This window comes from Protobothrops mucrosquamatus, unplaced genomic scaffold (genome assembly GCF_001527695.2).
Source record: "Protobothrops mucrosquamatus isolate PMUCROS unplaced genomic scaffold, P.Mucros_1.0 scaffold_147, whole genome shotgun sequence".
NCBI classification, from domain to species: domain Eukaryota; kingdom Metazoa; phylum Chordata; class Lepidosauria; order Squamata; family Viperidae; genus Protobothrops; species Protobothrops mucrosquamatus.
The window spans coordinates 104,038-129,142 of record NW_015386223.1 but is presented as its reverse complement, the minus strand read 5'-3'; the positions used below and the strand labels follow the sequence as shown (position 1 = coordinate 129,142).

The window sequence follows — 25,105 nt, the reverse complement described above, 5'->3', positions numbered from 1 at the left end:
TCAATGATGGAGGGAAAATATTTCATGAATGAGCTGCATAATGGGTGGAGAATGGAAATAAATATTTTGCAGTTGATTCTTTCTCTCTCTCTCTCTCTCTCTCTCTCTCTCTCTCTCTCTCTCTCTCTCTCTCTCTCTCTCTCTCTCTCTCTCTCTCTCTCTCTCTCTCTCTCTCTCTCTCTCTCTCTCTCTCTCTTTTAAGAAAAATCAGGGGAATCAGATACTTCTTCAGAAAGCTACAGGATATTGGAAACAGGCCAAATGGAAGGTTGTGATATGCTCACTTGCAAGGCTTTCAAAAGAATTGTTCAAAAGCCGAAATTGACACCCCAGGAAAAAGAAAAAGAGGAAAGTATAGAGACAGAAAAGTTTCTGTTGCTGTTATAAAGTACAACAAAGGATCAGGACTGCAAGAACTTTTAATCATTCTTAACTGACAATAACAAGGGCAGCAATTAGAGTATTTGGCTAGGAGCCAGAAGAGAAAGTTCAGCTCTCTGCTTGATCCTGGCAGTATCCATGACGCTTAGTTCAACCCACTTCACTGTGGATATTTGGGTAAAACAGGGGAGAACGGAATACGGAGGAAGAGTGTGAATATGAAAATGGAGAAAACACAAACTTTATACTGATCAGTTCTATGAGCAATATTTATATTGAGCAGTTAAGGAACCTGCACAATATGCTCGTTGCTTCCTGCATTGTACGCGACACAAAAAAAGAAATGGAAAGTAATCTTTCTCTGTTCCTTAAGGGAATGTACAGTTATCCAGGACCAATGTTTGAAATTGCAGGGGAATAGAAGCAAGACAGACATTACATATTAGGAGGGATTTTTCAGAACTACCAATTGGTGGAAGAGGTTGCCTCCTGAAGTTACAGGTTTATCTTCAATTGGAGTCTTCAAAATAAGCCATCTGTCCAAGATGCTTTCAGAGATCTTGCTCAGATAGAATGATTAAGATCCAGTCTACTGAATCAAGGAATGTTTTGTAACATAAATCAGAGGTCTCCAAACTTGTGGACTTCAATTGCCAGAATTCCCCAGCCAATGGAAGAATTCTGGGAGTTGAAGTCCATAAGACTTAAAATTGCCAAGTATGGAGACCCTTGACATAAATCATAGCCTGATTAGTGTAAAATGAGCAGGATAGGTAACATTATCATCAATTTGCTGATAATATCCATATATACATCTCCAGTCCTTGATGGTCAGGACATGTTTGCTGACTGAGTACTTGACAGTTGGTGTCTGGATGGGGAGAAACCCTGGCAAGAAGGAGAGTCTATGGGTCTTTGCTCCCTTCCCTGGCCCAGAAGATATGTCATCTTTGACACTGGATTGGGGGGCACTTTCAAGCTAGAATGCAATGTGAGGGCTCTTCCTTGGCTCACAAATCCTGCTCAAGAGCAGGTAGCAGCCATGACTGTGTGTGTGTGTGTGTCTTTGTACAGATTTTTGTTTGTGTGTCAATTGCACCCTTTCCTAGACCAGGGGGCCTTGCTCATGGTCACATGGTCACTTGATCACTTCCTGTTTGCGTTACTGCTTGACATGGGGCTGCCCTTGAAGGATGCCTGGAGATGACCACTGGTCCAGAATGTGGAGAGGTACGCAATAGCATCAAAATCATGAGAAGTGATAGTATGCTTTTACACTGCACTGATAAAACCACACTTGGAACACTGCATCCAATTCTGGTCACCACAATACAAAAAAAGATGCGGAGATCCTAGAAATTGTGTGCAGAGAATAGCAACAAAGATGATAAGGAGTCTGAAGGCTAAACCACACAATGAACTGTTGAGGGAACTAAGTAGGCCTAGCCTAATGAAGAGAAGGTTTAGGGGTGATGTGGTAGCTGTCCTCCAGTACTTGAGGAGGCTGTCACAAAGAAGATAAGGTCGACTTTTTCACCAAAGCACCAGAGTGGCAGGACAAGAACCAATGAGTGGAAGATCGTTAAAAACAGACTCCATGAACTCAATCAAACTTTCCATACCTTACTATGGAATCCAGTTGTTCAAAATGAGCTCTAGAAAAAGGAATGTAGGTTGTTAAATATTTTTTTCTAACTGGGAGGCTGATTTGAGTTGAGGCAGCCACTTCAAAGACTTGACCTATTTAAATGCTGCAATATCACCTTGAGCAGCCATATCAATAACTCTTTGGTTGAAAGCTTCCTTGGCTTTTAGATCTGACTGGACTGGAAATTGGATGGAGAATTCATATGTAGAGATGACATTTGAAAGTCGGGTGGCCCAAACCCAAGGTTCATGGAATTGGGTATGTCTAGTTTAATGAAGAGAAGGATGAGGGGGGACATGATAGCAGCGTTCCAGTATCTCAGGGGCTGCCCCAAAGAAGAGGGAGTCAAGCTATTTTCCAAAGCCCCTGAAGGCAGGACAAGAAGCAACGGATGGAAACTAATCAAGGAGAGAAGCAACCTAGAACTAAGGAGAAACTTCCTGATAGTTAGAACAATTAACCAGTGGAACAACCTGCCTCCAGAAGCGGTGAATGCTCCAACACTGGAAGTTTTTAAAAAGAGACTGGACAGCCATCTGTCCGAAATGGTATAGGGTTTCCTGCCTGAGCAGGGGGTTGGACTAGATGACCTCCAAGGTCCCTTCCAACTTTACTATTATTATTATTATTATTATTATTATTATTATTATTATTATTATTATTATTATTATTATTTGTTAATTCATAGATCATGATCAAAATAATTAGGTTAAACTAAATAAAAATGAGGTTTGTCTTGGATAGGCCCAGTTTTTCTACCTCCTGTTTAGACGGCTTACAGGCCATCCTCAACTTAGGACCACAACCAAGGCTCAAATGTCTGTTGCTAAGTGAGATGGTCATTAAGTGAGTTTTGCCCCATTTTACAACCTTTCCTGCCACAGTTGTTAAGTGAATCACCACAGTTCTTAAGTTAGCAACCCGGTTGTTAAGTGAATCTGGCTTCCCCATTGATTTTGCTTGTCAGAAGGTTGCAAAAGAGGATGATATGACCCCAGGACACTGCAACGGTCATAAGTATGAACCCATTGCCGAGCATCTGAATTTGATCCTGGGGATGCTGCAACAGTAGAAAGTGTGAAAAATAGTCATAAGTCACTTTTTGCAGTGCTGTTGTAACTTTGAATGGTTGCTAAATGAACTGTTGTAAGTTGAGGATTGCTTGTATGTAGGTGACCTGGATAAGGTTATGTAATCAGATCAGGAGATGGAAGCTAAAAAAAAAACCCCAACTGATATTTCTAGTTCTTACCGTTTGTGTAAGGGTTAATTGTCTTCTTATTCGTCATGACCCGTGCCGTTGCGTTATTTACCTAAGCACATAGAAAACAAGAAATCAGCACCACTTCTTTGAGATAAAAAAGTCCATGATGATAGTAATGAATGCATGCTTTATTTTTGGCATTAATCATGTTTAAATGCAATTTAATTTATTTCCCCCAAATTAAAAAAAAATAATAATAATAAAACTAATAAAAGGCAGGAGGCGCATAACAAAATCATACTATTTATAATTACATTTACTCTCATCACCATTTTATAAAACGTACAAATCATTTCAATAAAGTATAACACCATTTCCTTTAAAGTTTAATAAAGCGACATTAAAAGCAAATTAAAAGGCTTTGCATAATTGAAGATTTAAGAGCATGCTTTTTTTTTTAATTCCATGGTAACACTGAAACGATAAAATATTTAAAAACAGAAACATTTAAAAAAAAAGAAACTGTATGAAAGAGCATGCAATGGAGTAGAAAGGGGAAAGAGACAAGGTACGCAAGGAAAAAAAAATAAGTAACATCAAAAAGGAGAACGAAAAAGTAAAAAATAAAATAAAATAAGAAGGACAAATCTTAGCATTGTGCAACATAACCCTTTCGAAATGTACCATTGGAAAAGCAACATGTAGCATTCAACACTGGGGGCGGGGGGGGGGACACACATGAGCCTCGTTTATTCATTGCAAGAAAAACTAACAAAACCATTCAAGCTTTCAAAAAACCACAGCTAACGAAAGGATAAAATAGGGTGCATTATTTAACACAATATGGAATTCACAATCTGAGTAAGATGTGCACAAAAAAAGTCATATCCTTAAGTTCAGTCAGTGTCTCCAAGGCTTGCTTTAAAACGGACACTCAAATTGACAGGCGTACCGAGATATAGAGATATAGATATAGAATAATAATAAGAATAATAAGAATAATAATAATAATAAAAAAAATAGAGCATCAAGAAAACTTAAGACGACAAGTCAAAAAAATTCATGTGGTAGATATCAGCGCTTTAGAAAAGAGACGTGAAACGGCAGATGGACTTGTCCACTTACCAGTCAGCACCATCGCCAGCATGGGGCATGTATACAGTTACCATGGTTACTGAGATGGTGAGGGCCCTAACAGCTACCGCCGAAAGGGGAGAATGGAAAGGCAAAATATGCAACATCTTACTCAAAAGACGACAGCAATTTTCAATTGGTTTTTTTTTCTTTCTTTTTTTTTCGCTTTTAAGATTCTAACAAATACAACTCAGGCAGTGTTGAAGTGGATCCAGTGGTTTAAGGGTATACAGATATAGATATATATATTTATCTCTTTCTATGCAACGAGATGATTGCTTTTGGGAGTGAAAATTAGAAGGACCTTTAAACCTGAGAACTTTGGTTGGGCATTTTTGTCCAAAATGGAAACAAAGGTCCACGTTTGTTTGTTGAATCTAAGTGAACGACTTATTCAAATGGGATTTTTTTTTTTTCTGGGATAGCCAAAAGATAATTTGGAAAGCCACTGTAAATCCTGCATCAAACCTGCAATGAAAAGAAAAGGAAGGAAAAACAAAAGAAATAGAATTCCCAAATAAAGGTTAAAAAAAAAATGTTCAACACACACGCACAAATAAAATAATGCCTTATTGTTTTGCTTCAACATTTAATTTTGAAAGTTTTTCCAATTTTTTTTTTTATTATTATTGCACCCATCAACTTACAAAACCTTTCATATCATAGCACGGTATTAAAGCTCGTCACATGTCTGGCATACATTTTTGTAGCTGTAATTATGATGGTTAAAAAAAACTGAAAATAATAATAATAATTTAAAAAAAGATACGGAAAGGAAATAATAAAATAACAAAACCAAGTTAGGCCAGGTATATATATATATATACATATATACATACATATACGTACCTACCTACATATAATATATATATATATAAAATTGTATATTATACAATATTGTATCATATTACATAATATAGCGTAATCATATCTATATATAACATATTCCATATATATATGTGTGTGTGTATATATATATATTTATATATAAAATATCTCAATGGGAAGGAAAAGGGAAACACAGAAGAGACATTAATGATGCATCTGAAACAACGAATGAGAGTGAGGCAAACATTTATAAAAAAGATGAAAAGGAATATTTTGAACATGCACCTCAATTTTACGGCCCTCTACCACGGTGCCGTGTAATTTCTCCCTCGCCTTTTCCGCATCAGCACTATTTTCGAAAGTAACGAAACCAAATCCCTGCATGCAGGTGGGAAAAGGGAAAATAACATGCATATCATTATTTCAGACAACGACCACTTCTTTGCTTATGTTTTTCTTTCTTTCTTTCTTTCTTTCTTTCTTTCTTTCTTTCTTTCTTTCTTTCTTTCTTTCTTTCTTTTTCTTTCTCTCTGCCTCCCTTTCTTTCTTTCTCTCCTCTCTCACTCCCTCTTTAATTTAATTGGCTCTCGTTCTTTCTTCATTTCTGTAAACATGCAAATTAGAAAGAAATTATAATCATACCAAGAGATGTGCAATTAAGAAAGCAACCAATGTAAACAACTTTTATCTTTCTTTTTTTTTCACGAGTTAGTTTATCGTCTCCTGAAGAATATCAAAGAATGAACACCAAATACCTTTCATTTTTTTTCTCTAAATTGTCACTACAGGGGAAAAGAAATCTAATAAAAAAAAAGAAAAACAAAACAAGTTCAAATCAATGGAACCATGTCATCACATTGAAAACAAAACTAAGAAGAAAATGGTAAGAAAAGAAAGTGGAATCACTTTTTTAAGGGCATGCAGATCTGGTCAACAGAATAATAAAACTGTGCAAATTAAAATGTGGGTACCGAATTCAACACTCAATGCAAACCCAATTGAATATATTGGCTAGTTTGATGTGTCATTGTGGAGCAAAATAATAATAATAGAATAAGAATTTCTCACATGCAACACTGGAGTTGTTTATAATTGTGATGTCATCTACCGTATTTACTTCTTTTGTTCTTAAAAAAAAGAAAATGAGAGGGGGGAAACAAAGGAAACAAACAAACAAACCAAAAGCTACCAACAAAACAGAATTGGGTTTGAAACTAAACATAACCTTTCTATAGTTAATATAATTATGTAGTATGAATAAATAGATAACACAGATCAGAATGCAAATAATCATTCCTGAACGATATCTGTAGTGTTTTTCATTCAATAATAGTAGACATTTATCACAAGGTTGATTGAAACACAGTTGGTGTTCCATATGCAGTGAAATGTTGGAACCATTGGAAGTTTGTTTGTCCATCTCCTGAAATAAATTGAGAGCTTGCTGTCAATCAGGAAGAGGGTTGGCTGTTATTTTATCCAGCCAATGAACACATTCAGAATTTCGAGAACATTCTGACCAAATGGCTACCATGAGATGCTGGCACATTTACAGATGGCTGCTATAGTAGACCTAAGTCTCAAAAACAAATTGGGGAGGTTATCGTCCTCCACCCCTCATAAGATAAACATGTGGTCTATTTATAATTACATGGTTTTCTTTCGGGTTTTTGTTGTCGTTGCAGCTGTTCCTGAACAGGTGGACACCTTCAAACAAAGCACTGTGTGGAAGCCACCAACTACTTACAACAAATTTTCTAAGAATATAATGAGGCCTCTCTGGAATATATTATTTTTATCCAAAAAAAACCAAAAAAAAAAAACCAAGAAGCGGATGATTAGCAATAGGTTAGCTTCCCATTTAGGTTTTTAGAATTTTTTAAAAAAAATAGAGGTGGGCACCAAAATGGATTCAAAAGTCTCTGCCCAATTTGTGGATGGAGAAATTGGATAGATGATATCTCCACATTGCTGCGGGGTAAGGAAAACTCTAATATCTTAAAGAAGTTCTCCAAAATCACAGCCCTGAATGTATTATCTGTGTGGGTAAGGAACCCTCAAAAAAACTGAAAAACCAAGTTCGGAAAACTTCCCCGCTGCATTCCTGAGCTACACAAATTTCTACCATTGCAAGGAGAAGATTCCCTCCATAACTTCTCAAAGCAAGATTTCTTTCTAGCAATGGAATTCTGATTTTCTGATCGATCTGAAATGTGGGAAGCTGCAGATCGCTGAAGAGTTGGTTACACAATCCAAGATGAGACATGCACACATCTTCTTGGTTGCTAAATAAATGTAAAAACATCCCATTCAGCCAATAACAATTTCTTGGAAAGAATGTCATCAGATGAGAACTGATGCTTTTCTTAATTTGCAGGAGGGGGGGAGGTTCTGCCCAAACAGATGAATATAGAGAAATGGAGTAAAGGATCCTGCTGAATTGACTCTATTTCTGTGGTTAACTCATGGTTTATGTTGGCTCTCCATTACAGAGATATTGGCATTTTGCACTTGGTTCACACTTTGGTTTATAAGATGTAAGAAAGTCCAAGGTTGTCTTCATCAATTCACTGCATATCAGAACTGCTAATTATTTATTATTAGAATTTGCTTACAGTATTATGCTTGGGGTGAATAGAAAACATTTGCAGGCTGCCCATAATGGAAATGAAAGAGGCCATCTCTAAATTTATTGGTCAATGTATTTCCACCAAATTATTTCCATGAAATGCAATCCAATACAAGTAAGCATAGGTGGTGATAAACATTGATCTACCATGCTAGGAACAGCAACTGGAAGATTTTGTCTCAGCAACAATACATATTAGATTTCTTATTTATTTCAAAGGAGGCAGCAGGATTGTGGGCTAACCTTTCACTGAAGTGTAATGCTCACTTCTTGATTCTCCTCAAGGAGGTGACTATCACTAGAACAACAGGGTATCCTTGAGATTATTTCAGGAGAAGGATATATTCAACAGGAGATCCTTCTTCAAGTGAGAACATCTTCATCTGATCCACTGAGAGTTAAAATGTGTTCCAACACAAATTTCTGCTGTAGCAAATAGATACATATACAGACACACAAACACACAAACACACAAACAAATTCATTTGCTAGAGCAGAACATTATCTATCTGTCTGTCTGTCTGTCTGTCTGTCTGTCTGTCTGTCTGTCTGTCTGTCTGTCTGTCTATCTATCTATCTATCTATCTATCTATCTATCTATCTATCTATCTATCTATCTATCTATCTATCTATCTATCTCAGGGGTGTCAAACTGCCGGTCCGCGGGGCAGATGCATCACGCCAAAACTGCGCCCATCCCATTGCCGGCAATGGGAAAAAAGTCACGATACGTCGTGACACATCATGTGACGTCGCAAGTTTGACACCCGTTATCTAGCTATCTAGCTATCTCTATCATCTATCTAACATTTATGTATCATCTAGCTATCCATCTATCCATCCATCCTCTCTCTTTCTCTCTCTCTCTATATATGTATCATCTATCATGTATTCATCCAACCTCTCATTCTCTCATCCATGTATCATCATCTATCTATCCATCTATTCATACATTTTCTCTCTCTTTTCATGTATCATCTGTCATCTATCTATACATCTATACGTCCATCCTCTCTCTATCATCCATGTGTCATCTATCATCTATTCTCTCTCTCTCTCTCTCTCTCTCTCTCTCTCTCTCTCTCTCTCTCTCTCTCTCTCTCTCTCCTCTTATCAAGAAATTCAATTTCTTGATGACTGAGTATCCTCTACATGTAAGATACACCGGAGCAATAATGGATAGAAAACGGTTGGTTCCAGCTCCTGTTTGTAGGCTTCCTAGAAGCTGAGTAACCATGTGAAATAGAATATGGGGCTATCATCACCTGCCCATTTTTGAAGGAATAAGAATGATGTGTACTTATTTTTGAAATAAGTACACATAACTGATTCAGCTGCACCATCTAACTACTGTGCACTGACAGGATGAATTGATAAATTGCATAAATCTGCTTTTTTTTCTTATTAGTTTTGGGAGTGATGGTGAGAGAAACAACCATCCCAAAGATTGGTATGGAACACAAGTGGGGTACAGTTCAGGTGGCGGCCCCTTAAAATTTTATGGGATGGTGAGATGGGATTCCCCTTCTTGATAGTCTGCTGAGTTTTTCCGTACTCAGCCCCCACACTGTCTAGACATGTTCCAATGATAAAATGATCTTTCCCCATGATACTCCCTTGGAATGAACCGATATTCTCCAGAGACCCTTGAATAAATTTGACTAAATTTTAAGACTTTGGGGGATATTAAAAAGATGAAGAGCAGGGAAAGATTTACACAGCTCTAATTATTCTCTTCTGAAAACATTTTTTTAAAAACTCCCTATAATGTTTCCCACCTGATTTTACAGAGAGCAAAGATTGTGCGGCGGGGGGGGGGGGAGGAACAGGGTAGGAATTTAATCTTTATTTAATCTGGCAGTTTTGCCTTAATTCCCTAATTGTCATATCTGATTTGCACCTAAAGTTAAGTTGAGTGACATTTTACTTCAGGGAAAGAGATCTTGACTTTCTCTATGGAGATTCTCAGTCATCCAGGTCATAGTTGTCTCAAAGGTGGTTTTTCAAAAGGCAACTGGACTGTTTAACTGAGCAAAATGATTCATGTAATACAATGCAATGAGACATGTGCAGATCTATACATTGGTGGGGAAAAAAAACTCCTTCACAAACACATGGCACAACATAAGAGAACAAACCCATCAGGACCGGATTTAGCAGCCCATCTGCATTTGAAAGACTAACGCCCCTCTTATAATAATAATAATAATAATAATAATAATAATAATAATAATAATAATAATAATAATAATAATAATAATAATAATAATAATAATAATAANAGGAAGTTTCTCCTTAGTTCTAGGTTGCTTCTCTCCTTGATGAGTTTCCATCCGTTGATTCTTGTCCTGCCTTCAAGCACTTTCCAGAATAGCTTGACTCCCTCTTGTTTGGGGCAGCCCCTGAGATACTGGAAGGCTGCTATCATGTCCCCCCTCATCCTTCTCTTCATTAAACTAGACATCCCCAATTCCAGCAGCCTTTCCTTATATACTTTAGCCTCCAGTCCCCTAATCATCTTTGTTGCTCTTTTGAAGATAGCAAAGTCCACATTCTGGATAGAGAAGGCCATTGGTTTGAAAGAGGGGTAAAAAGAGGCCATTTATGTTAACAATGAGTAACCCTCATTCAACAGAGGGGGAGGGATAAGATACCCCCAGTCTAAAACACAGTCCTTTCACCAGTTCCAAGAAGCTTCCACAACCAATTGCACTCTTATTCAGGTGACCCTGAGGGCACAGATAAGCCCCCAAGTGGCTTCAAAAGTTCTCAGAGGGAGTGCTAACAACCAGATGATTGCAAATAAATATAATCCTTCCAACCCTCCCCCCCAAACCTGTCAGAACTAATCCTTTCAACACCAACATCCCGCCAGAACCAATGAAGTTTCTTATATGAGAAGTTAAATACCTCCTTCCTCCTCCTCAAGGGGGAAAAAAACAGTCCAGTTGATTTTCGAAAAAGCATCTTTGAGAGACAATCTTGATTTTCTCGTTTTCTAGACATCAATTTGCTTTTTTCTTTTTAGTACCTTTGAGTCTGTTTTGACTCCTGGTAACCGCCTGGATGAGTCCCTGCAGTTTCCTTAGCAAGATTTCAGAAGCGGTTTTTGTCCTTGCCTCCTTCATAGGGCTGAGAGGGAATGACTGGCCCAAGGTCACCCAGCTTGCTTTGTGACTCACAGTCTCCCAGATTCTAGCCTGGGGTTTTAAACTCCACACCCAACTGGCTCTCATCCATTAACAATATCCCATAATTTATTATGTTCCTTACTGTGGGACACATCTTCAGACAGCCTCCCACATTTGCTGCCAGCAATGAAATGAATACTTCAGCTGTGACTGCACAACCTGGAAGCCCATATACAAAACATTCTCCAATTGGGAGGCCTGGACTCATCTTTTAATGAAAAATTACTAATCCAATAACTCACCCTTCCAAAATGTATTTAGCATAATACTTTAAGCAATTCATACTAGCTTTACACACTGGAACAGATAGGACCTGGCAGCTTCAACTTCCAAATTTACCATTTTGACAGAAAAAAAAAGCGACATTTCCTTGATATCAAAACAAAAACAAAGGAAGAGAAACAAAAAACATGTTCACACCATGTACATCAAGGACATTGTGAAATAACAGGAGACATTGGCAATATCATTTTAAAACTTTCGACCCCAAATAATGCTACATGGGTGGATTCTCTAAGAGAAAGGAGTTGAGAATTTGAGGGGAAGCCATTACATGTCTGTAATATTGTCATGTAAACTTCCGAAGGTATGGATAGAGAGCTGAAAACCTTGAGATGGTGGGTCCTTTGTCCTCTGAGCTTGGTGGTTTTCTTGCAGACATTTCATTACCAAACTGTATCACCATATCACAAAAAAAGATATTGAGCATTTGGAAAAAAATCAGAGACGATCTACTAAGATGATCAGGGGCCTGGAGACTAAAACATACAAAGAACGGCTATGTGACTTGGGTTTGGCTAGTCTAAAGAAAAGAAGAAATAGGGGAGACATGATAGCAGTATTCCAATATCTGAGGGGCTGCCACAAGGCAGAGGGGGCCAGGTTGTTCAGAGGGAAGGACGAGAAACAATGGTTGGAAACTGATCAAAAAGAGAAGCAACCTGGAATTAAGGAGAAACTTCCTGACAATGAGGGCAATCAACCAGTGGAATAGCTTACCCCCAAAGATCATGGGCGCTCCATCACTGGAGATTTTCAAGAGGAGACTGGACATTCACCTGTCTGAGATGGTATAGGTTCTCCTGCTTAAGCAGGGGGCTGGACTAGAAGATCTCCAAGGTCCCTTCCAGCTCTATTCTATTCTATTCTATTCTATTCTATTCTATTCTATTCTATTCTATTCCATTCCATTCCATTCCATTCCATTCCATTCCACTCCACTCCACTCCACTCCACTCCATTCCATTCCATTCCATTCTATTCACTAGGTAAGATCATCAGTGCTTGGTAATGATGTCACCTAGTTTGGTAATGAAATGTCTGCAAGAAAACCACCAACCTGAGAGGGCACAAAGGAGCCTACAGGTCAACTCTGAACTACAAATATTCTCTTCTAGGAGAACCTTGAGGTTGGGCGATGGACAATAATGCCAAAGCACAATCCATATTCTTGGTCTAGTGAAAATTTCTCAGTTGGGGCAGAGATCCTGCCCACCATATGACCTGAGAAGAATCTCAGTTTGGCCTCAAAGGACCAGGGGATTCAAATTACCATACAGGTAATCCTTAACTAATGACCACAGCATTTCTGAGAGGAGCGCCTTACGACGACAACTGAGCTCAAACTTTCTGTTGCTAAGTGAGACATTCGCTAAGTGAGTTTCGCCCCATTGTACGACCTTTCGTGCCACAGTTGTTAAGTAAATCACTGCAGCTGTTAAGTTAGTAACACGGCTTGCAAAGGGAATCAGGCTTTCTCAGTGACTTTGCTGTCAGAAAGTCACAAAAGGTGATCACTGTGGCCATCATAAATACATGCCCCCAAATTCTGATTACATGACCAGGCTGAAATGGTGGTAAGTATGAAAAACGGTCATAAATCAGTTTTTTCAGTACCTTTGTAACTTTGAATGGTCACTAAGCAAAAAGTTGTAAGTCAAGGACTATATGTATTTCAGGTAAAAACAAACTAGTTACAGGTAGTGTCAGGCCCACCATTCGTACTCTGGTGTCCTGCCATCGTGCTGAGGAGGGGAGGGGGGAATGGCATGCTTGGGAATTTGGGAGGGGGACTGTCTTCGCAGATGGGATGGGCTCCTTCCCAGCTGGTTCTTGCCAGGTTCCAAGGCCGTTGTGCCCTGAAAGTGACCTGTTATCTGCCCAGCAGCTCAGCATTCTCAAAACATCTTTTCGGCATCACATTGGCTGCCAGTGGACTGGTCAAGCGGGTTCGGATTGGGAAACTGAAAGAATTGCTTTACGCTTTGTGTGGGACCTTCAGACCTTACTGCATCCAGTTTCTCTCAGTAAAACTTCTTTTGATTCAACTTGACGGATTCAAAAGTCTTGCTTTCCTGAGGGCCTGGCTGGGGCAGGTCTGACAGGTAGTCCTTATGACTGGTTATTCAGAGACTGTTCAAAGTTAGGACCAACCCCCCTCCAAAAGGGTCGGGCCCCTCAGTGGTCATGTGGCCAAACTTTGGGTTCCTGGCAACACCGTTGCCCATATGGCCATTTGCAGTATCCCATATTCATGGGATTGTATTTTACGACATTTTTTTTTTAAAAAAATATGGCCCTTACATCCAATTTTTCGGCAAAGCTGTGCCCATAGCAAACCATTTTAATGATTACAGTATCCACTTAATGAGCATGGCAATTACTTTACAACTGCCATGTTCACTTAACAACTGTCACAAAAAGGTCATAAAATCAGGTCGGTTATGTGACGTAACTGGGCTGCTTTACAACCGTTACAACATATGAGCCTAACAGACAGGCTCCATTACGGTTGTACGTCAAGGATACCTGTAAGGATAACTATTCTCTCTTATAGGATTAAGTATTAACTCAGTCGCAAGGAGAATTTTGCGAGCCTCACTGATTAATTATATTTGAGCAACCAAATATTTTTGTTTTCACTCTAGCTTACAGTATATCTAACATAAAGCCAATAGAGTACATGTTAAATTTGCCTGCCAGGGGCTTCAGAGGGAGGGAGTCAAAAGACAAAGGTCACAGTTGTATGATCAAAGCCGTCCCCCCACCTCTGTATATATGTTGAAGTTATGTGCAAAGCACAATGGGGTGAGGTTTTGCTTGTGCAGCCACAACTGCCTTCTTGAGGCTTTTGACACCCCCCCCCCACTGAATAACCCTAGGAAGCGTGAATGCACCCCACTGGATGGATAATTTATCAATCCAGCCGTATGATCTAGTTCTAGTATAATATAATAACAGTATAATACAGTGTAGGAAAATGGGGCAACTATATATGTGGGTTTAAATGGAAATTAAGTACGCAATGTCAGTATCGGGAAAATCTTTCACCTTTCAAATTAGGAAAACAAAAACATATCTTTAAATTCAGAAACAACTTTGACTAAACATGCAAACACTGGCAATTTCATAATTCATCCTTGATCGAGTAATTGCTTCAGAGGATATTAAATTATATTATTTGCTTCCATTTCAAGAGCAGCGTATCTGTTCTAATGATCCATCTCTCCTCACTGCAAGCTTGAACTAATCTCACAATGAATATGGCAATTATTGGAGATGGGAAAGGAACTCAGCAGACAACACTTGATTATATTTAAAAGCAGAAAGCAATATTCCTATTTAACTGGTGGCAACTCATCTTCGTTAAAATTATCCCTTGTAAGGGACTCAGAATTAGACCAATAAATTTCTTGCTGTTTGGGTAAATGGCATCCCTCATCCCCTCAAAAAACCTGAGATATTTAAGGAGGTTTTAATACTCTTGTGTATTTGCTTCCTCTGATTTTTCAGTAAACACTTTCAACTCATTAAACATTTCCACAAGTTTATTCAGTTGCTTACCTTTGAGCCTCGCTCATTAAAAATAATTTCAACATCTAAGATTTTACCAAATTGCTGCAAAGAAAAAGAAAAGTTGCATGAGCATTGATAAAAAAAATGTTACGAGGAGCATTTAAATTTGTATGGCAGGAACATTTCTTCATTTTAAGCAATGTTTACCAAGGGAAACTAAATGAATACTGAAAGACTTGCATGTTTATGCAAACCTTTAAAAGGAGGTGTGATTGGTATCAATATTACCTTACTTAAGTCCCAGGTAAAATCTGTTTGGGCCATTTTTATAATTGGGGTTGTTTTCTTAAAGCATTTGGAGCCTTCTGCATAACACAGTTCATAATTTTTGTTGTTGAATTTGTTGAATTTTTATTTGGAACTTTTTTTTTTACAATCTGTAAACAGCCCTTACTATCAAAAGATGAAGGGCTAAGCAACAATGTTCTACCTGTTACATATTTTAAATTATTTATCCCTCTTCCAAAGAGTTTCCCATGAAAACATTTTAACACCAAAAAAAGCAGCATAACATCCACATTTTTTTTAATCTTCTTAGGATACTGTTGGTAAAAGATTGTGCCAAAAACAAATTCTCTGATACAGTTAAATATGCACGCTTTCCATTCTTTGTGCTTTTCTCCATTTCTTCTCTTTAATTAAAAGCAAAATAAAATAATAACAAGTTAATCAAGACATTAAAATAATTAAAAACAACACCTGGATGGCAGAGGTAAGATTAATTAATAAGCATCATTGCAGGATAAATAAAAAGCTGGCATCGTTTGCAGATTGCAAGCTGCATCTGGTTTAAAGGATGTCCTCTGAAAAGTAAGCTCAAGGCAAAAGCTACCTTTGGTTTGATTAAAATTTAATTTAAATGAAAATTAAATAGGATTCAATACGTTAATAGAGCTATATTTCCCATCTGTCACATTAGGGATGGCAGTTTCTCAGCAGACTGTAGACAGGATCTGTGGGATATATTCTCTCATAGAAGACGTTGTCCCTAAAACTATAAATCAGTGGTCTTCAAACTTGGCCCTTTTATGACTTGTGGACTTCAACTCCCAGAATTCTGGGAGTTGAAGTCCACAAGTCATAAAAGGGCCAAGTTTGAAGACCCCTGCTGTAAATTGTAGATCCTTGTAAAGGAAGATTGCCTAGTAATGTTGAAGTTAGGCAGATGTATCTCTCACAAACTGGTAGATAACAAATCCTGACTCAGGGTTTCCAAAATTCTCAAGCCAGCTGAAGTCTACACATCTGAAAGTTGCTGGAGATGAGAAGCACTGAAGTAGATGAATAATTTGTGACAGAGCTTTTGCGAAGAGTTACAGATCCCACATTGAAAAGGCAACTTATTATTTTTTGCGAATCAAATTGATTTTCCAAATTGGATCACTGATTTTAACTGTCAAATCAAATAGGTTGCCTCCAAATGCAGCTGAGAATTTGGTGGCTTTTGTCAAATGGAATGAATGTGCTCTAGTCAGACTGATTTGGCAATCCAGACTGAAAATTTGAACTGAGTCAATTCCAAGTTGATCAAGTCAAACAGACAATTTGCAGTAGATCTTACTGGCATACTCCTTATTTATGGCTTCTGAAGCCAGCGTGCTCTCTCTTCAATCACTGTTTTCTCTGCTACCCAATGAATCTGTAGAATATTTGGTGCTCTTTCAATAAAGGTTCAATAATTTTGAGAAGCCATAGCAAGACCTGGGGGGCCCACTCTTAGGAAGAACATATTAATTGTTATGTTTTTCTAACATCGTTGGCGAAGATCAGACTCTAAATGTTTTCCAGGTTTTGCCAAAAAACAATATTTAATTTAGTGACTCTTATTTCTCTGACATTGTCCTCTGTTGTCTTCTTGGTCACAGACAATGTGTCCCATTTGTCCAAGTAGATCTCAAAATAGCAAAATGAAAAAGTAAAACTGAACTAGTTATACTTAACCTAGGCAATCATTAGAACAACTGGCAATTCTAAGAAGACAGATGCCACCTAGTAAGTCATGCTTGAATAGACAGTGGTAGGAAATAGGTCAATAAAGATTAACAATTGATTATTATTATTTTTTTTTTAAAAAAAATGAATTTTCATAAAACTGGTAATTCCCAAGAATTCCTGCTGTGGTCCTCTTCTTTCTCCAAGCAACACTCTGATCCCAGTCAAAGTTGTGTTGTTTTTCCCTTCTCTTTTCTAGAAGGCAGAATTTCTTTTAGATGCACAGTGGAGAAGATAGGAGAAGGTGGGCTTATTTTTGTTGTTGGGGTGCTCTACCTGTCACACACATGTCCTTGCCCCTGCTTGAATGGAAGACCATGTTCATTCTTTGGAACAATTTTTGGAATGATTGTGTAACCATCTGGTGTCCAAAGGGGCGCCTCTGATTGTCGATTTGCAGGACCAGAAGAGGGAATAGCTTCAGATCATCGGTGCTTATTTATTTTCAATGCTGCTTTCTCGTCAGAAGACCTAACAATGGTCTATTTTTAATTAGTATGTGTGTATGTGAACGAAAGAGAGAGAGTCTGCACTTAGCTCCTTGTGTGTGTAATAACACAGAGACAAATCATCCTCACTATCTTACAGTAACAGAATAACAGTTGGAAAGGACCTTAGATGTCATCTTGTCCAACCCCCTGCACAAGCAGGAGACCCTATACCAGGGGTAGTCAACCTTGGCTCTTTTATGACTCGTGGACTTCAATTCCCAGAATTCCTGAGCCAGCTTAGCTGGCTTAGGAATTCTGGGAGTTGAAGTCCACGAGTCATAAAAGAGCCAAGGTTGACTACCCCTGCCCTATACCATTTCAGACAGATGACTGTCCAGTCTCTTCTTGAAAGCCTCTAGAGATGGAGTGCCCATGACTTCTGGAGGCAAGCTGTTCCAATGGTTAATTGTTCTCACTGTCAGGAAGTTTCTCCTTAGTTCTAGGTTGCTTCTCTCCTGGATTAGTTTCCATCCATTGCTTCTTGTCCTGCCTTCAGATGCTTTGGAGAATATTATTTATTTATTATTTATTTATTTATTAATTTAATTTATATACCGCCCTTCTCCCGCAGGACTCAGGGCGGTGCACAGCGTATTAAAAACAGTACAAATACAAAGCATAGTTTGTGACAATTCCTCAAGTATTGAAAGACTGCTGTCATGTCACCCCTAGTTCTTCTTTTCATTAAACTGGACATACCCAATTCCTGCAACCATTATTCATAGTCTCCAGGCCCTTAATCGTCTTTGTTGTTCTTCTCTGCACTCTTTCTAGAGTCTCAGCATCTTTTTTACAATACGGTGACCAACACTGGATGCAGTATTCCAGGTGTGGCCTTACTAAGGTTTTATAAAGTGGTACTAATACTTTTGGAATGATGTTATTCCCTTTTAGTTTTCTTCTCCAAGAATCATAAGTGAGCTCAAAAGAGGAAATGAAAAATTCAACACTGCTTTCATTTATTAAATGGTGTGGGGGTGGGTGGGCAGTTGTGTAGGTGTATCCAACCTGTTAGAGTGGGATGCAGGACTAGCTGTGTTGAATCAGTAGAGCTGGTCTTTCAGCTTTTCCCATGAAACTGGTGAACATTGGGTGGATTAATTTATTTATGAAACAAAAAAAATCTCCAAGCATTTCCCAAGGGCAGAATTTTTTCTTCAGCAGCAAAAGCTCTGCTTACTAGTACTGAAAAAAGCCTTAGGATGTCTTCCATCTGTAACAACAAGTAGACTGCAGAAAAATGCAGAAAGAACTGTAAAATGAAAAATGGGACATTGGCAGAGATAGGCTGTCCATTTTTCGAATAACTAAAAGCAGAAGTTCCACATTCATACCCAGGAGAACATTATTGACATTCTCTTGTGTTTTGAAAACATCTCTAAGGCAACAAGTCTTGCAACAAACTGAACGAAGGAACTCACACAAAGATAAATACTCAGGCATGAGAAAATGGAGAACTCAACTTTTAAGAAGAACACTTCACTTTTGATAACTGTTGTAACCGCTGCATACATCTCTGTTTCCCTCTAAGCAGGAGGACACGTTAATCTAATCTCATAATTAAGGGATTTCATTGGCTCTGAATTAAGAGAAAAGTGAACTTCTAAAACTGGGTAATGTTTAATAGGAAAACTGTCAGGTTTCAAAACACAGTCTTACTGGTGTGAAAATTATTGCATCTCAACTTGCCAATGAACCTGGGGGGGATGGGCGGGGGAGGAAAGGATTGGAATGTGAGCTGCGAAGATCAAGAAGCCAGACCATGAGATTCAAGGACATTCTACCAAGCATGTGGGTAGACTTGAAGATGCCTTTTCATAACAATATTTCCCTGCTTGATTGGGTAATGTTTCCTGACCGAGAGAGAGGAGGAAGAATCCTATGCTTTTACTATAGGGGTTTGGGTGGGGTCTGGCTAGAGCTGGTTTTGCTTTCATTAGTGCCGAATTGATGTACTCAATAAAGTTTTACATTAAGAGATCAGAATGTCTCCAAGGCGTTCGCTTGGTTGGGTTCGTCCATCGGAACCTTGACAAAAATGCCAGTGACTTTGTGATCTTTGAAGGAGAAAAAAAACCCCTGATATTTTCCAATATACATCACTCAAACTGTCATCATTGGTTATTTCACATGTCATTAAGATGACTTCACAAAGCAGCCTAGAACATTGGCAAACAATGTCAGGAGGAGAACCAATATACCAAATAATACAAAAGACATGCTCATTAAAGACTTCATTTGCACGTGGTCAACCATAACAAGGGCTCCAAAACCACAGTGACTAAACCAAAAGTTAATTCACTATGTTTTGTCTCAAGCCACAAGGTTAAGCCATCATGAGGGTTCTTTATTTTGGTTTTATCATGCTGAATAAAAATACTCACTAAAGTTGATGAAGATTCTCAGTCATCCAGGTAGAATTGGCTGGAAGTTGAGTCATGGCACCTGGACTTATTTTTCTAGACAATTCTATCTGGATGACTGAGAATCTTTATTGACATATTGCAAAACCCTTTGGGGAAGAAAACTTGAGGTTGGTGATGGAATACCCCTAAGAATTTTAGGAGTTGGCACATTCCGACAACTTTCTACCTACTCAGATTCCTCTAACCAACTTGCTCAGATGGAAGAAGCTGCTTGGTTGGGCAGTGAAACATCTCAAACCAAGAAGAAAATAAGTCTAGTTGCCATGATTTCAACTTCTAGACAATACTCACTTCAGCTTGTTAACCACAATTGCTAGATAAATAGTTTAAGATTTCTTCAGATTAATCAAGTAAAGTTAGGTAGCAACTTTGAGCTCTTCTCCTTATGAAATACATGGATTCATCCTCAATTGAATAATATAATATTAACAACAATAGTAACAGGAACTGCATTGTTATCTGAGAGACCTCCTGTCCTTGAACATCTTCCTACGTCTACATTACATCTGGCAGGAGATGCATTTTATGAGTTCCATCTACTATGGAGTTTAATTTGACGGGACCCAGAAGGAGATGCTTTTCTGTCATGATATCCATCTTTTGGGGGAAAAAAAACATCATTATCCCAGAACTTAGATTGGCACCTAAATCAAATCAAATCAAATCTTTATTATAGTCTTTAGAAAGGGTACAAAAGACTTGGCTGTGCAGTCAACAGCAGGGGTAAGCCTTAACAATGGCTATATTAAATATTATTCACGGGTTGACTGGGATTATATGTTATTGAATTTTTAATCACGGTTTTGGGAATTGCACGTTGTTGTGTTTATTTTTGACGGTGGCTATTGTTGTTTTAATTGTTGTGAGCCACTCAGAGTCACACTGGCCAGAAGGATGGTTACACAAATGTAGTAAATAAATAAACAAACCACAACTCTCTGAGAAGGAAGTGCTTTGGAATATGAGTTTGGCTCCAGGATGCTGCTGTCAAAGGGATATATTTAAAATTTTACCCTTCTATTAATATTAACAAACCCACTACAAGCCTCTTAATTGAACTGCAATTTATTTCCTTTTACATGGTAAAAGGAACCCATTAATAATATGATGTCTTCATTCATTTAAAATGCAATTAGTTAATGAATTAAGATAAATTAGTCTTACATGGTGGGCTAGCCTTAGTTTCAAGAGAAAGTACATCAACACTTTTGTTCCCTTTGTCCACCTTTGTGTGAGTAAGTTGTATAGTAATCTTAAAAGAGGGAGGAGGAATAATTAATTTGTTTTTAATTGCTGTAAAGAAAATTGGAAGTCTCATCTTATATTTCTTTTTTCCCCCTTCTATATGTACTGTTTCTCGCAGTTCTTCTTTTCTCTATTTCTTAATTGGGAATTCCCAAGTGGAGAAACTTTAGAAACAGCATACACTGAACGGCACAACCAAGTACAGTGGTACCCTGATACTCAACTGCTTTGAAACTCATCGAATTTGGTACTCAATGCATTTTGATGTGAAAATTTTGTCCCAGTATTCCTCATTTGTTTGGTACTCAACAAACAATCTACAACTTCTCAGTGTCGGCTGCCTTGTGACTTGCTACATTATTCCTTATGGGAAAAAATTGTTTGGTACTCTTTGCTTTTGGTACTCATCACACCTCCCAGAACCAATTAACAATGAGTAGCGAAGTAGCGTTGTAGTTGGCATTGTATACAGGAGCATCTACACAGTGTGTGGGCAAGACCTTTTCAAGGCTAGATGAGACATTCTGTAGATGGTTGTAGAGAATAAGAGGGCTAATATCTTGTGGGACTTCCAGATCCAGACAGACAGAATGGACAGCCATTTGCTGAGATGGGGTGAGTATTCCTGCATTAGGCAAGAATTGGGACCATCTGACTTGTTAGGTCTCTTCCAACTCTATGCTTCTATGAAAATCTATCCCTCTGCTCTTCCATGTTCTGATGGAGCATGGTATACTTGACACATGAGTTAAGACAACATCCGTGTTTCAGCTCCTACATGCCATCTTTCCACTTGATACTGGGAAGCTTCCTCACTGGATAATCATATTTGCTCAGCACAGATGATCCTGCATTTGAACCTCACATATTTTGAAAGAAGAATTTGCTGTTTTGCTTCAGTTAGCAAAGGAACTGGAGACCAACCTTCTAGTATTTCAGAGTTATGTTCATGCCAGCCTGTGGCTCTTCCATCTGCTGTCTTCTGCACTACCAGAATTTGGAAACTGGCTTCTAACAATTTCCAGAAGAGCCACAGGACAGTCCTTTTCAGTTCAACCTCCATTTGATGGGATGTGCCCTTAGATAAAATGTGTGTTAAACTGCACCCTTTATCAATTTCAGGACTAAAAAAATCTGATAAAAGCTAACACATCTCTTATGCCATAAACTTTCATGGAGGTTATGAAACCCACTCCATTCATCTAAAAGCATAGATGTTACCTTCACCAGTCCATAAGCTGTATAAGATGTGATACTTTTTAAGATATTTTTTTCTTTTTCTTTCGTTTCCTTTATTTATTTATTTTTGTTTTCTGCAGACCGACACCAGGAATGGAATACCAAAAACAAGCAGATAGATAAATTGCATAGAAGTCTATCTTCAGTTCAGAATTAAAATGAGGTTGCCCAACTAAGTCCTAGCAGCTGAAGAAGACATGCTTTGTTAAGGGGATGTCATAGTGCCTGGGCCTCTCCAATTGCATTTTCCCCAAAGGTTTGGATGACTTTGACTTTAGCTTTTCAGAAAACTTAAAAATCTGGCTCTTTCCCCAGGCACTGGGGCCAGGAACCTGGTCCACCTCACCTTCATGCTTGAGTGAGGAACTGGGTCTTGACATGTTGAATAATGTTTAGACGAACTCTTGTCTAAAATGTTTTTGCTAGGTTGGTTTTCAATGAATTGTTGAGAATGAGATGGGCAGCCATAACAGCTGAATTCATACATAGATACATACTGAACATAAGTAAGGAACAAAAGCAAAAGTAGAAGGTTATAAGGAAACCATTGCTTACCCCAAACATTTGTCTGAGGTCTGGATCCCGAAATCTGAAGGGAATATTTGAAACATGCAGCCGTTTGGGCTGTGATTTGTTCTCTGTGTTTTCAGAAGATTGTGTCTGTTGCTGACCGTCGGTCTGTGCTGCATCGTCTGTCTGCTAAAAGAATTCAAGAGAAAGAGGGGAGAGAAAGTTAACCAAGCAATCAGAAACTATTTTGCATGGAGACTTTTCTGTCTCCTTCCGAAACTGCAGTGCCTTTTTTGGGCAGCGCGCTTACAGCAATGGTGAAAATAACAAACAACCTGTGAGGAATCACAGTATCATCAAAAGCAAAGTTAAATCAGTTGCGCCTAGATTGGGTTCTCCTGTTGGTTCATTTCTTGTGATGTGGGTCCTGTCAAATATCTATGGAGATTCTCAGTCATCCAGATTTTGGTTGTCCCAAAGGAGCTTTTTCTGAAAAAGCCCCTTTGGGACAACCATGACCTGGCTGACTGAGAATCTCCATAGACATTTAGCTATGCATTTTGGGTTGAACACCCTTCGAATGGTGCGGGAGTATGAACAGATTTCCAGAAAACATTGGAGACTACAGGAACCATTTGAGCTTCAGTTTGAGATTCAGACAACGCAGACTCATCCCCAACCGCCTGCACCTGTCTTCAACAGTGAAGGGACCCAGGGCAGAAAACATCCTGCAGCCATGAAGGCTCCACATGCATTTGCACCACTCAGGGGACCCTGGCGACACAGACAAACCTCCAAGTGGCCTCGATGACTCTCTAAAAGGATGCAAATGACCAGCTGTCTGCAAGGAGTATAAATCCTTCCATTCCCCACCATCCAGTTAGAGCTGAAGAAGCTTCTTGGATGAGAAGCGAAATGCCTTCAAATAAAAATGAGAAAGTCCAGTTGCCTTCTGAAAAAGCACCTTTGGGACCTGTCAAACATCCCCCAATGTGCTTCTTTTGAATTACTACTCAGTATGTTTGCTTGAAAGTTTGCAGAATCAGATGTTTATTAAATATGTAACTGAGACGAACTAATTCATTTATTTCAGGTAGTCCTCGTTTGAAGTTACAACAGCCCTGATAAAAGTGACTTTTTCACACTTATGACTCTTGCAGCCTCCTGATAGTAATGTGACCAAAATTTGGACGCTTGGCAACTGGCTCATACTTATGACGGTTGCAGTGTCCCGGAGATCACGTGATCTCCTTTTGTGACCTTCTGACAAGCAAAGTCAATGGGGCAGCCAGATTACTTAACAACTCTGTCACTAACTTTACAACAGCAGTGATCCACTTTACATCTGTGGCAAGAAAGGTCATAAAAAAGGGACAAAACTCACGTAACAAATGTCTCATTTAGCAGCAGAAATTTTGGGCTCAATTGTGGTCATAAGTTGAGACCTCCCTCCATTATTATTTTGGCAAATAAATCATGATATCACTGGCTTTCCCATGTATCTCGGCCTGTGAGAAATTGGGGATGCGCATCACGATGCTTATTTGGCAATTATTTCACGTAAGAGGCTGGATTAAAAGGTGCTAGAGGGGAAAGTACTATGCACTTATATGGGGGGATATTTGCATGTGGCTTTCTCATCATTTCTTGCAGTAATTCAGTAAGAATTAACCTCAGCCTTTAAGCATCACCTTTTTACAGGATGCATAGGAAACCACAGTAAAGAGGATACCCAAAAGTCCTGCTTCATGATTGGGAATCTATTTGCAGCAGTAAAAAAACAACAACAACAAAACAGCCCATTATTTTATGAATGAATTTTATATGATGTACAGTATTGACCTGGTTTGTGTTTTTATGGGGTGGTTTCAAAATTTGAGTACCCGTGTAGGGAAGCCCAGCATAAAAATGTTTTTGATGTTCATAAAAAGTTACAACATCATGCTTTCACTTCTCCACTGTTCTGTTTAGTCTTGCCCAAAGATTTTTTTTTTCCTGAATCATTTTGAAACATCCAAATGGATTGGATCAAAGCCCAGTATCTACAAGAAGAGCAAAATAATTTTAATTAGTATAATTTAAAGAAACTACATAGCAAGAACAGCCAAGGGTTCAGACAAAAAAAACCAAAACCAACAAGCTTGTTTAGTCTCAAAGGTGCTTTTCCCCCAAAAAAGTTTGTTTGCCCTTGAAGACATTTTGCTTCTCATGCAAGAAGCTTTTTCCATTCTCCAAGTTCAGTTCTTGGACCTTTCCAGTTGCCACATATATATAATATTTAGGGTTAGGTTTTTTTAAAATAACATTCTCAATATTTAGCAAACAGCATGTT

At 38.5% G+C, this 25,105-nt stretch overlaps 1 protein-coding gene across 1 annotated transcript in view; it reads right to left on the bottom strand.

Annotated features, from left to right (window-relative positions):
* Positions 1 to 22,962, bottom strand: part of LOC107290360 (RNA binding protein fox-1 homolog 1) — a gene marked incomplete at both ends in the record, with an annotated part of 72,695 nt that extends 49,733 nt beyond the window's left edge. The window contains 4 exons of the mRNA XM_015819241.1: positions 3,282 to 3,342; positions 5,481 to 5,573; positions 14,859 to 14,912; positions 22,819 to 22,962. Coding sequence (XP_015674727.1) covers positions 3,282 to 3,342; positions 5,481 to 5,573; positions 14,859 to 14,912; positions 22,819 to 22,962 — 352 coding nt within the window. The remainder of the gene's footprint in view (positions 1 to 3,281; positions 3,343 to 5,480; positions 5,574 to 14,858; positions 14,913 to 22,818) is intronic.
* Positions 22,963 to 25,105: the final 2,143 nt, after the last annotated feature.